This window comes from Scyliorhinus torazame, chromosome 19 (assembly GCF_047496885.1).
Source record: "Scyliorhinus torazame isolate Kashiwa2021f chromosome 19, sScyTor2.1, whole genome shotgun sequence".
NCBI classification, from domain to species: Eukaryota; Metazoa; Chordata; class Chondrichthyes; order Carcharhiniformes; family Scyliorhinidae; genus Scyliorhinus; species Scyliorhinus torazame.
The window spans coordinates 103,116,045-103,129,797 of record NC_092725.1 but is presented as its reverse complement, the minus strand read 5'-3'; the positions used below and the strand labels follow the sequence as shown (position 1 = coordinate 103,129,797).

The 13,753-nt window shown below is 44.9% G+C and overlaps 1 protein-coding gene across 9 annotated transcripts in view; it reads right to left on the bottom strand.

Moving 5' to 3' along the window:
• The window catches only part of atp2b1a (ATPase plasma membrane Ca2+ transporting 1a), a 139,927-nt gene that overhangs the window by 53,802 nt on the left and 72,372 nt on the right, over positions 1–13,753 (bottom strand). For all 9 annotated transcript variants that reach the window (XM_072484961.1, XM_072484952.1, XM_072484959.1 and 6 more), the window contains exon 6: positions 8,077–8,187. In XM_072484961.1, coding sequence (XP_072341062.1) covers positions 8,077–8,187 — 111 coding nt within the window. The remainder of the gene's footprint in view (positions 1–8,076; positions 8,188–13,753) is intronic.

The window sequence follows — 13,753 nt, the reverse complement described above, 5'->3', positions numbered from 1 at the left end:
GCTCCCGAAAGGGAACAAGTTGCAATAAATGCAGCTAAGCAATCCTGACTGCAGGTGAACTATTGGACAGCAACTGCGCTGACATGTACGGACAACTACTGGAAACAGCACAGTCACCACTGGACCAGACACGGGAGAAATGGGTGGGCGAGCTAGGCATAAAGATTGGGGAGGAATCTGGAACGAAGCACAGCACAGGGCAAACTCCACATCATCATGCGCAGGCTGAGCCTAATGCAACTGAAAGAATTGCACAGGGCGCACTGGACAAGACCATGCATGAGTGGGTTCTTTCCAGAGCTTTCCAGAGGTAGAGGATAAAAGCGAACAGTACCAAGGAGGCCTGGCCAACCACACCCACAGCACTGAACCATCTTCTTTGAGGCAAACTCTAGGGTTGAGAAGAGTAGAGCCGTGCCCACTAGTGACGGTCTTTGGTAGCGTAGAACAGTCAGAATGGTTCACGGGGAGAGGGGCAGACACCCTATTTTTTATTTCCCTGATCGCCTGCTGGAGACCGCCAATGGAATGAAAGGGGAGGGGGGAGAACACCCGGGACACAATGCAAACAAGGCAGGGGAGCCAGAGGGAACAAATAGCTATTTCACAACACAGTACAGTGGTGACTGTGCTGCTTCCAGTAGTTGTCCGTACATGTCAGCGCAGTTGCTGTCCAATAGTTCGCCTGCAGTCAGGATTGCTTAGCTGCATTTATTGCAACTTGTTCCCTTTTGGGAGCTGAAGTTTGTCTTCAGTTCCCCCAGGGTTGCTAACCTGCCGTCTATGTACAGATCCCCTACTTTTGGCGTCCCCTTGTCCTGTCTCCACTGTTTCAAGGTGGTGTCTAGTGTCGCCGGGGGAATTTATGGTTCTTGCAGATGGGGGGCCATGGCAGACATTACTCTGTCCGAAGTGTTGCCTGAGCTGGTTCCATGTTCTCAGCGTGGCCAGCACCACTGGGCTCCTGAGTATTTGGCTGGGGGAATGGGAGAGGGGCAGTGACCAACGCCCAGAGGGATGTTCCTGGAACTCTCCTCGGTCTTTACCCATTCCGGTTTCTTTGACCCAGCCCCGTACTATCTGCGGCATCTGCCCAGTGGTAGAGTTGGAGATTTGGAAGAACCAGGCCTCCCATGTTTCTCCTTTTGAAGTACATCCTGATGGGATGGAGAGCAATCTCTCCACCCTGTGCCGTGGCGGGGGGACCTGCTGAAATTCTTGACTCGAGAAGGTTAAGTTTGAACCGAGGGGAAGGATTGAGGGGTTCTACAATTCATGAGCGCTATTCGTTATGCACTTTCAAGAACTGGATAACATCGAACATCAGTTGGGGAGGGGCTGCTGGAAGGAGGGGGACTGTGTTAATGGGGGCTATGGGTATCCAGATTAGTTTGTCACTTGTTTATGTTAACATGCGGGCTGCTGTTTGGGGGTTTGGTGGGAGGATGGGATCGTTGTCATTGATATGGGGATGGACATTACATTCGTTACGGATTATTGTTTATTGTTGGTGGGTGAAAATTTGGGAGAAAGTGAAAAAAGGAGAATAAAAATATATATTTTTTTAAAAAGAAATATTAAGCACATCAAGTTTTATCTGGCGAAGATGGCCCGTTTCGACGAGGAATGACTAACTTGATTCTAAAAGGTTGAAAAATATTGACAAAAACAGGCTCCTCAGACTAGTATTCTCAAGGTTAAGCTAGTATATCTTGCCTCAATATGGTCAGCAGAAAAAAAGAATTAAGTCTAGCACCAAGGTGGTCATCCAACAATTTTATCAAGAGAAGCTCAACACAAAATCCTATCTGGGGCAGGCATCGGTAACATGCAAAGTGCAAAGGAGAAAAGAAAAGTCTGAAACTGGTTCCTGGTCTACTAAAAAAGGATCTAAAAATACCTCTTACGGGTGCAAAACCTGGTATTGGATACCAGGCTTGGTGAACAGTATCTTGGTCTTTGGTTTATTGGTAGAAAGCAGTCTGCGCTAGAATGGAAAACTCAGCTAATACATTAACTGTTTGGTAAATTTCAGATAGTTTGTTTGTGTTGGAAGGATTAGCAGGCTGATTATCAACCTGTTTGAACCATATCATGCACGCTCTCCCCATGGCCAACAAGTCCTGGATTGGGATTTGAACCCAGAGTTTCTGGCTCAGAAGCAGGGGCTTTACCCACTAAGCAGATATTGAAAATAGTACAGGTTGTCAGAAAGTTTCAAAGCAAGGTGCTTAAAATGGGAGGAACTTCCAAAGAATAAATTCAGGGAATTTTGTTAATGCAAAGCATGGAACCATGGTACCAATCATTCTGATTGAGCTCCATGATGCTGAAAGTCAGACCAACTCCATGGGGGAGGGAGGCATTGGTGGAATCCCATAGGGGTGGTGTTGGAGGAAGAGAACACGGCCCAGAATTTCATGGAACTTTTCAGCATATTGGGCAGCACGGTAGCACAGTGGTTCGCACAGTTGCTTCAGGGTCCCAGGTGCGATTCCCGGCTTGGGTTTTGTCTGTGCAGAGTCTGCACGTTCTCCCAGTGTCTGCGTGAGTTTCCTCCGGTGTATTCCCACAGTCCAAAGAGCTGCAGGTTAGGTGGATTGGGTATGCTAAATTTCCCCTAATGTCCAGAAAAAAGGGTAAGTGGGGTTACAGGAATGAGGTGGAGGTGTGGGCTTGGATAGGGTGCTCTTTCCAAGGGCCGGTGCAGACACGATGGGCTGAATGGCCTCCTTCTGCACTGTCTATTCTATGATAATCCATGACATTTTCATTTGAGACGAAATGCACAGATTTTTAAAAGTTTACACTTTGCACATTCCTCCAGTGTCTGTGGGTCTCACCCCCACAACCCAAAAAGGTGTGCGGGTAAATTAATGTGTCATGCTAAATTGCCTCATAATTGGAAGAGAAAGAATTGGGTACACTTCAAAAAAAAATTTAAGTTTACATGGAAGCCTCATTATGCACAAATCCTTATTTTAAAAATTATTTTACAGATTCAGGCATCGCTGGCCTGAGCCACCATTTATTGCCATTCCTATCCGCCCACTGTGGTTGTGAGCTACTTCCTTGAACTGCTGCAGTCCATGTGATGAAAGCACACCGACAGTGCTATTAGGGAGGGAGAAATCATTTCAACCACTCTTGCAGAACATCAGCTCAACTTTTATCCACATTTCACTCCATGCAAAACAGCAGCTCAAGTGTTCTTTGCAGTGTGGTCCAGATTTACACCGGTACAGAATAGCCCAAAGTCATTCACTCAGATTTCTTGAGTTTAGCGCTGTAATTAATTCTCAGATCTGCACTATTGCACATCAGTCCAATGCACCGAAAGATTTTTGGACTTGCCTCCAAGTAATTACAGCACAGGAACAGGCCCTTCGGCCCTCCAGGCCTGCATCAACCACGCTGCTGTCTCAACTAATAACCCCTACCCTTCCAGGGACCATATCCCTCTATTCCCACCACAGTAGAAGTGGTTAGCACTGTTCCTTAACAGAACCAGGGTCACGGGTTTGATTCCGGCTTGGGTCACTGTGCAGAGTCGGCACTTTCTTCCCGTGGGTTTCCTCCGGGTGCTCCGGTTTCTTCCCACAAGTCCCAAAAGATGTGCTTGTTAGGTGAATTGGACATTGAATTCTCCCGCAGGTGTACCCGAACATGCACGGGAGTGTGGCGACTAGGGTCTTTTCACAGTATCTTCATTGCAGTGTATGTAAGCCTACTTGTGACACTAATAAAGATTATTATTCGTATTTGTCAAGACGCCCCTTAAAAGTCACTATGGTATCAGCTTCCACTACCCCCCCCCCGGCAGAGAGTTCCAGGTTCTCACCACCCTCATGTTAAAAAAAAAACCTTGCCCCTCGCACCTTTAACCCATGCCCCCTAGTAATTAATGGACTCCGCCATCCTGGGAAAAAGCTTCTGACTATCCACTCTGCATTGCCCCTCAATCTTGCAGACTTGGGCGCACCTCAACCTCCACCGTTCCAGTGAGAACAAACCAAGTTTCTCCAACCTCTCCTCATAGCTAATTATCTCCATACGAGGCAACATCCTGATAAATATTTTCTGTACCCTCCGCAAAGCCTCCACATCCTTCTGATAATGTGACAACCAGAATTGAACACCATCTTCCAAGTGCGGCTGAAGGTTCTAAAACGCTGCAACATGACTTGTCAATTTGAACTCAATGCCCCGGCCGATGAAGGCAAGCATGCCATATGCCTTCTTGACTACCTTCTCCACTTCGTGACCAGTGTACCTGTACACCCAGATCCCTCTGTCTATCAATACTCTTAAGGGTTCTGCCATTTACTGTATATTTCCCATCTGTTTAGATCTTCCAAAATGGATTACCTCACATTTATCTGGATTAAACACCATCTGCCATCTCTCCACCCAGGTCTCCAATCGATCTATATCCTGCTGTATCCTCTGACAGTCCTCATCACTATCCGCAATTACACCAACCTTTGTCGTCCACAAACATACTAATAAATGAGTTACATTTGCCTCCAAATCATTTATATGTATTACAAGCAGCACTGATACCAGAGGATTCACATAAGATTAACATTTCTATGTATGATGTTACAGAAATTCCAGGCAGACCGTGGAAATGCTTGCCTGATACCAAGTGTCATTAGGAATGACCACATGGATACTTAAAGTCTGATATTGAAGTGTGCTTAGCTATGTGCTTGCTAATAGTATTTTGTAATAATAGTGACTGATTCAACATTGGACTGAGAAAGGGGTATAAAAAGAAAGGATTCAGAGTACTACCCAAAAAATTTGCAAAGTTCGTCCAGTGCTTCTAATTTGGCAGTCTTGGTCACAAGACAGCTGGTGTAAGAAATAGAGAAACATTGATGCAATAGGACAGCTCATTAAGTTACAGTCAAGACATGTTGGGTCAGACTTGTTCTGCAGCTAGGTGTGGCAATGCCAGATATTTTAGTAAGACACCACCTTTTGGGATAAGATATGCAAGTGTTCTATTCCACAACAACCTTTTGACAGTTGTGAAGCACTTGTCTCAGTAGATTGTGGGGTCAACTATCACATGACTCAATCATAATCTGTCACTTCTTGTGCAGTACTTAGGAAATGCTGCATCATGCATACATGAACCTGCCACTTCTAGTGCAGTACTTAGGAAATGCTGCATCATGCATACAAGATCATGCATACATGAACAAAGGTAGCTCAGTGGTTAGCACTTTTGCTTCACAGTGCCAGGGTCACTGGTTCAATTCCCACTTGGGCCATGTCTATGCGGAGTCAGAATGTTCTCCTGGTGTCTGTGTTTTTTATTTCCTGGTACTCCGGTTTCCTCCCACAAGTCCTGAAAGATAGGTAAATTTGACATTCTGAATTCTCCCTCAGGCGTCCGAGTGTGGCGACTAGGGGATTTTCACAGTAACTTCTGTGCAGTGTTATTGTAATCCTACTTGTGACAATAATAAAGATTATTATTAGGTGCCATCTTTGTGCATAGATTGATGTAAAGGTCTTGTAGTACTATTCAGGAGTAGGGAGTGTCAGTATAGTGGCCAACCATCAACCCCCAACCAGTTTAATTGGTCATTTATTTGCCATTTCTCAAATGTTGCTGGTGTAGAATAGTTACTTCACTTGCCTACAAAATAATCATTTCAGTGTTTAGATATTTTGGTGTTGAAATATATGAATGGCTACATATTTTAACATTTGCAGTGAAAGAAAATGGTTCCAACAAGGATTCGGTCTGGTACAGATATCCTGAGGGGATGGAGGCTCTGAAAAAAACCGGGGAGAGGAATGCTCTTTTAGAGAAATAGTGCAGAATCACTGGGCTGAATGACCTCCATCCGCACTGTATAGATTGTGATTTTAGAAAGAAGCTCTACTGGCTGTTTAAGAGTCCTTTCGTGATCCGCAATACATTTGTCATGTGAGAGTACCTTTAAGAAATGAGCGTTTATTACTGCAGTGATGTCAGAGAGTGGGTGGATCTGGGCGGATCTGGGCTGTGCCAGCTTTTTACTTTCGTTTTAGGCTGTTTGCTGCAGGGTGTGTTTTAGTTTCGTTTTCAGAGCTGGATAGCTGCAGTCACAGCCAGAAGGTGTATTAGAGTCTCTCTCTGTAACCTAAAGACTGTAAATCGATCCTGCTGATTTAAAACTAACAGTAGTGACTTTAACCCGATGTGCTTCTGGTAAAAAGGTGTTTTAAGTCTTATGGATGTTAAAAGGAAAGCTTAAAGGATTACTTAGTGTTGTATTCTTTGGGGGTTGTATTTGAATTAATAGAACATACAACATTACAGCGCAGTACAGGCCCTTCGGCCCTCGATGTTGCACCGACCTGTGAAACTACTCAAGCCCATTTACACTATTCCCTTATCGTCCATATGTCTATACAATGACCATTTCAATGCCCTTAGTGTTGGCGAGTCCACTACTGTTGCAGGCAGGGCATTCCACGCCCTTACTACTCTCGGAGTAAAGAACCTACCTCTGACATCTGTCTTATATCTATCTCCCCTCAATTTAAAGCTATGTCCCCTCGTGCTAGACATCACCATCAGAGGAAAAAGGCTCACTGTCCACCCTATCCAATCCTCTGATCATTTTGTATGCCTCAATTAAGTCACCTCTTAACCTTCTTCTCTCTAACGAAAACAGCCTCAAGTCCCTCAGCCTTTCCTCATAAGATCTTCCCTCCATACCAGGCAACATTCTGGTAAATCTCCTCTGCACCCTTTCCAATGCTTCCACATCCTTCCAATAATGCGGCGACCAGAATTGCACGCAATACTCCAAATGCGGCCGCACCAGAGTTTTGTACAGCTGCAACATGACCTCATGGCTCCGAAACTCAATCCCTCTACCAATAAAAGCTAACACACAGTACGCCTTCTTAACAACCCTCTCAAATCCCTGAAAGTTGCCACCCAGGTTATGTACATGGACAACGAGATCTCTCTGCTAATGGTTGCTTTGAAGATGTTCACTGTATGTTTTAAAAAGGTTAACTTGAGTTCATAGAATAAACATGGTTTTGTTTTTTAAAAATACTTTCCATTTCTGCTGTACCACTGCTGTAGAGTGGGCCGTGTGCTCCCCATACCACAATCTATTAAAAGTTGTGGGTCAGGTGAACTCCATGATACACTTTGGGCTTCTCTAAACCCTGGCCCATAACACATTAAAACATAGGATAGGATAGTCTTAGCTGGATTACCAACAAGAGACTGATTATTTGTACCTCAATGATCCAAAATGCTTTAAAGCTAATGAAGTACTTTTGAAACATAGTAGCTCCTTGCAAGAAATGCTGCAGCCAATTTGCACTCAGCAAGCTCCCACAAACAACAATGAGATAATGACCAGATTTAGTTTGAAGTATTTGTTGAGGAATGGGTCATGAATATTGGGAAGTATGCCAGCACTTGCTAATATTGGTAATAACTGCAGATTGACAAAAGTCCAGCAGTACCTGAGCATACCTCTGGACTCTTACCATCCAGCATTAAATTGCCCTAAATGAGAGCACGTGCTCAAGCAGAAACTCAAGCTTGGTTTACAACCTCAAACTGTAATGCTAAATTCAAACTGTAATGCTAAATTGAATTTCCACAGGTCACCTAGCACTTCAGGATTTTTTAAAAAATCACTGCTAAACAGACCATATTTCTAAGAATTTTAATTTTTTGTAAACATGCTTGGTTTGTCATTGAGCTGACCAAATAAATAAAAAATTGCGCACTTATGAGACCTTACTCTTAGTGTGGAGGACAGCCAAAATACAGAATGATTGTTTTTGAATCCTGGTTGGCAGGATAAGTGTTAGAAGTTCCAAGATGAAAAGCAGGACTCCCCTCAGCACTATTAAGGCAGAGGAAAGGCAAATTGTATTGTGAAAGCATTTTTCACAATCCATTAACCCAAAAAATGGTATTACTCTAAAGAACAAAACCGGAATATGTGCTCACATTATAGTTCACAAATGATTTTTGAAATATTGCTTCAAGCAGCTGCAGAATTTGGTGAGTCAAGAACCATTTAGCCATATGCTTACTTTTTTTCTCTTCCTCTCCAGATCCCAGCAACGTGAAGATAATTCCAGTTTGAGAGTTTACACCAACAGCTGTGACTATCATTCTTCCAGAACCTTCCATTACATGGGTACCTGAAAGTAAACTAGAGTTAGAGCTAGCAATTACTGCAAACAAATTGTTTGTCATAGCTATTTCACCATTGCACACCAATAGTTGTTAATGTGAACTTAGGGGTCCATGATTGTACACACAAATGACCATGATGGACAAACCACTGGTTTTATAGACTCTAAAAGAGAATGCAGGATGTAGTTTTTGACAATCATTCAGATAAATGTGCAAATAAAGCGGACATGCTTTACAGCCAAAGTATTAATATTGTGAGAAAACAGTGAACTTCCCATACCAGCCTCCCCGAACAGGCGCCGGAATGTGGCGACTAGGGGCTTTTCACAGTAACGTCATTTGAAGCCTTCTTGTGACAATAAGCGATTTTCATTTCATTTTCCATTTTCAACTTTGTAATGACAGTCATCAAATGTACATTTTTACACAGCAACTTGTTGGTATACTGTAAAAGTCTGTTGGTATACTGTAAAAGTCTGCAAACGGAGTAGACATTCTGGCCAGAGCCAGCTTCTAAGAGGGCACATTACAGGGACAGAACAAAAACAAAACGGCTACAAGATTCTAGAGCAGAGAGAAAAAAAGTTTATGAAATGACCTCAATGTAATAGCAAAATTAATCCAGACATTTGAAACTGTTGTTTATCTTGCAGTATTAAAACCTGGGTTAAGATGCATAATTTGACTGCGAGGGCAGTGATTGAGGTGTTGTAAAAGCGAGGTAATCATTGATTTGCAGGTAGAGTCTTGCTATTTTTTGCTGCTAATGTGGTTATTTCAGAGATTAAAGTTTGTTTTAACATAAAAAATATTTTTTGGAGGGGAAGTGGGAAATGGGAAATTGGAGGGGATGCCAGAGGTCCTGGTAAATATTTATGCTCCAAACTGGACGATGTGGTGTTCATGAGGCGAGTATTGGGGAAGATCCCGGAACTGGACTCACACCGGCGGATTATGGGGTGGGGACTTTAACGCGGTTATTGATCCGGGTTTGGATCTGTCGAGCCCAAGGCGAGTATTGGTGGTGGCGAAGGAGCTTAAGGGTTTTATGGAGCGCATGGACCGGTGGAGGTTTGGGAGGCCGAGGGCAAAAGAGTTTTCATACTTCTCCCATGTACACTGTTTACTCGCAGATACTCGGCAATCATGGTCACGGACCATGCGACACACGTCCGAGTGGATCAGGGGTGGGCATGGCCAGTGGAGGCTGGTGAGGATTGCTAGCGGAGGTGTGTGAGCGGGTGAGGGCCGCCATCCGGGGGTACGTGGAACTAAATAACACAGCTAGGTCTTGGCCACCACGCTGTGGGATGCACTCAAGGCAGTGATTGGGGGGTGGGGGGAAGTTTATATAGATTTGGGCACAGAGTGAGAAGGAGAAGCAAGCAGAGATGCCAAGGTTGGTGCAGGTGGATAGCAAGTATGTGGAGGCTCCGGACGCAGGATTGTTAGAGAGGCAGAAGCTCTAGATGGAGCTTCCACAAGGAAGGCAGTGGGGCAGTTGCGGTGGGGCGGTGTACGAGTACGGGAGAAGGCTGGTAGGATGCTGGCCCACCAGCTCAGAAAGTAAGAGGCGGCGAGGGAGATTGGTAGGGTGAAGGACAGCAAGGGTGGAGTGGTATTGGACCCAGCGGGGGTGAATGGGGCATTTGAGGAATTCTACCGGGGGGGGCACAACGCAGTAATTTCTGGATGGGCTGGAATTCCCCAGGGTGTAGCAGGGCCTGGTGGAGGGGCTAGGTGCACCCATTGGACTGGTGGAGGTGACAGAGGGCCTGGGGCAATGCAGCCAGGGAAGGCCCCAGGCCCAGACAGCTTCCCAATAGAATTATAAAATGTTTTCAGGAGACCTAGGGGCCCTGCTGGTAAGGGCACTTAATGAGGCGAGGGAGAAGGGCGAGCTGCCCCGTACATTATTGCAGGCCTCAATATCTCTGATCCTAAAGAAAGATAAGGACCCGGAGCAGTATGGATCCTACCGGCCAATATCATTATTGAATGTGGATGCCCAAGTTGTTGCCTAAGATTTTGGCCTCATAGATTGAGGACTGTGTGCCAGGGGTGATGGGGGGAGGGTGGGGGTAAAAACAGACAGGGTTTGTAAAAGGGAGACACATGTTTGCTAACATCAGGCATATACGAGATGTCATATTGGTGCTCCCGGAGGAACAGAATGTGGAGATGGCGGTCGCGATGGATGCAGTGAAGGTCCCTAATCAGGTACAGCGGGAGTATGTCAGAGAGGTATTGGGTGGTTCGTGTTTGGGCAGAGGTTTGTGGATTGGATTTGGTTGATGTACCAGGCACCGGTAGAGAGTGCAAGGACGAATTGAGTGAGTTTGGGGTACTTTAGGCAGTATTGTGGGACGAGGCAGGGATGCCCACTCTCCCTGTTGCTCTTGCCTTGGAGATAGAGCCACTGGCAATGGCACAGTTTCAGGGTTGACAGCAGGCAGGGATTGAGCTGTTCGGGGATTTATTCGTTGGGGGGGGGGGGGGGGGGGCAGTTTCCAAGCTTGGAGGGACTGGTAGAGTAGGAGTTGACCTGCGGAAATGGGTTCCGATACTTAAAGGTTTGAGAAAAGGTGCTGTCCTTTCCTGATCTGCCATCCCCAGGGTTGCAGGACAAGGTGCAGTCAAAAACACGGGTTGGCGAGAGGTGTCAGAGATACATAAAGAATTAATGGATTGGGAGGGCGTCCGATAGGAGTAGGAGATCGGAAGTGGGAAGAGCTGGGGGTTGGGTTATGGCAGGAGGCTCAGAGGAAGGTGAATGTGCCCTCTTCGTGCACCAGGCCGAGTCTCATTCAATTTAAAGTCCACAGGGCACGTATGACGGTGGCTAGAATGAGCAGGCTCGGAGGGGGTGGGGGATAGGTGTGGGTGGTGTGCAGGGGATGTCAGAGGTACTAAGGGTGACAGTGGTCTCGAGTCCAGAATTAGCAGTGTTTGGAAGCCCCAGGCGTCCAGGTGGTGAGAGGCTGACGTTCTGGCCTTTGCCTCTTTGATCACCCAGAGATGGATCCTGTTGGGTGGAGGAACTCAGCCACTAAAATCAGGGGTGTGGGTGAGCGACTCGCGATTTTCTTAGGCTGGAGAAAATCAGGTTTGACTTAAGGGGGGGGTCGATGGAGGGGTTCGCCAGGAGATAGAAACCTTTCCTGGACTTCTTCCAGGACAGCCAAGTCAGCAGGGAGTTGAGGGGCATGGCAAGATGGGCAGGTTGCGGGTTACATATTTAGTTATGATGGGATCGCCGGTTAGTTTTCTTTTTTGATCTTGCTTGTGTTTGAGGTTTTATTTAGAAATACCTTCATAATCTTTTTTTGAAAAAACATTAAAAGTACCTATTGTTCAAATTTACCACTCGTGGATCAGTAACAGTTCCTCACTTTACAAATTGGAAATAGTTGGGTTCTCATTCGGGACCCTAAAATTTAATTCAAGCTAACTTCAATAGGCAAAACAATGCAGAATGAGAACAGATGAAAAAAGCCTTTGCATAAAATAGTTGGAATACACCAATTTAATTCTTGGAGGAAAAATGCATGTCAGATCAAAAAATGACAAAGTTAGGCTGGGAGAGATGGAGCACCAAATAGACAACTAACAATGGGTGAAAATAACTTGATTCACTTTTGACGGTCTCATGTCCTCATGCCAAAGTTCAGCTCTGTGAAGTTAAAGAACAGCAAACTCCTTGCTGGGTTTTTCCCCCACATAGCACCTCTAAACCCACAAGTTTAAAAGGGTGGTGACCACCTGGCTCATCAGGTCTTAATCCTTAACCAAGGACAATCCAAAACTAATTTTACTTGTTATTCTCTCCACATATCAGACCATAAGATATAGTAACAAGAGTTTGCCATTCGGCCCCTCGAGCCTGCTCTGCCATTCAATTGGATCATGGCTGATCCAGCATTCCTCACCTCCACTTTCCTGCCTTTTCTCCTTGACCTCGATTCCCTTACTGATCAAGAATCTCATATACACAAGGGCTCTGCCCCCAAAGCTCTGTGGCAAGGTGCTCCAAAGACTCAACTCCAAGACTCATAACCCTCCAAAGAAATTACTCCTCATCTCAGTCTTAAACTACAATGCCCTCTGGTCCCAGACTCTCCCATGTAGCATTTACCCTGTCAAGCCCCTCAAGAATCCGATGTTTCAAAGAAATCGTCTCATTATTTTAAATTCCAACAAGTAGAGTCCTAACCGGTTAACCTTTGCTCATAAGACAATCTTTCCATAGCAGGGATCATCCGAGTGAACCTGCTCTAAATCGCCTCCAGTGAAATAATACATTTCCTTAATTAAGGGGACCAAAACTGCTCAGTATTCCAGATATGGTCTCACCAGTACATTGTAGTCGTAGCAAGACTTCCCTACTCATACTTACTTAAAATAAGGGCCAACATTCCATTAGCTTTCCTGATTACCTGCTACATGTGTGCTAGCTTTGTGTTACATGCACAAGTACCCAAGTTCCTGTGTTGCAGCTTTTATCCATTTTAATATTCGGCTCTGTTGCTCACCCTTCCAGAATGAACTTCACATTTTCCCACATTATACTCCATTTGCCAATTCTTTTGCCCACCTTACTTAACCAATCAATATCTCTTGCAAACTGTTTGTATCCCTTTCACAACTTGCCTTTCCACCTATTTGTGTCATCTGCAAATTTAGCTACAGTATATTTACTTCCTTCCTGCATGTCATTAATATATAATGTAAATCGTTTTCCATCCTCCAAGTCATTAATATACATTGTAAACAGTTAGGTCCCAGCGCAGATCATGCCAATAATTAGCCGATTCTCTGTACATGCCAATATACTACCTCCAACACCTTGGGCTCTTATCTCATGGCCTAACCTCATGAGGTACTTTGTCAAATGCCCTCTGGAAGTCCAAATACAACACATCTAACTGGTTCCCCTCGATCAACTCTGGTTGAGACTTCCCCCCCAAAAAAAATCAGACACTATTTTCCTTTCATGAAGCCATGCTGAATATTTGATTAGATTATGATTTTCCAAATGAACTGCTATTATAATAGATGTTAGGCTAATCAGCCTATAGTTACCCACTTATTGCCGCCATCCCTTTTTGAACAGGGGCGTCACATTGGCAGTTTTCCAATCTTCTGTTACTTCTCCAGAATGAGGGGATTTTGGAAAATTACAATCGATGCATCCACCATCTCTGTAGTAATACTTTCGGATCCTAGGATGCAAGGCAACAGGGGACTCCGCATTCAACCCCATTAGTTTGCTATTACTACTTCTCTAGTGATGGTATTTACGAGTTGCCTCATTCTTTAGTATTAATGGGATGTTTGAAGTATCTTCCATTGTAAAGGCTCATGCAAAATATCTAACTCCTCTGCCATTCCCTTGTTCTCCATAACTATCTCTTGTTCCCCTTTCTCAGGGACAGACATTCATTTTGACCTCTTTCTTTCCCCCCCCCCCCCCCCCTTTTATATCAGACCAATTCAAAATGCACTCGTATCTACTGGCAAAGCATTCCATGCGCCAGCATGTTCTCTACAGGACATTTCGAAGCTCCACTC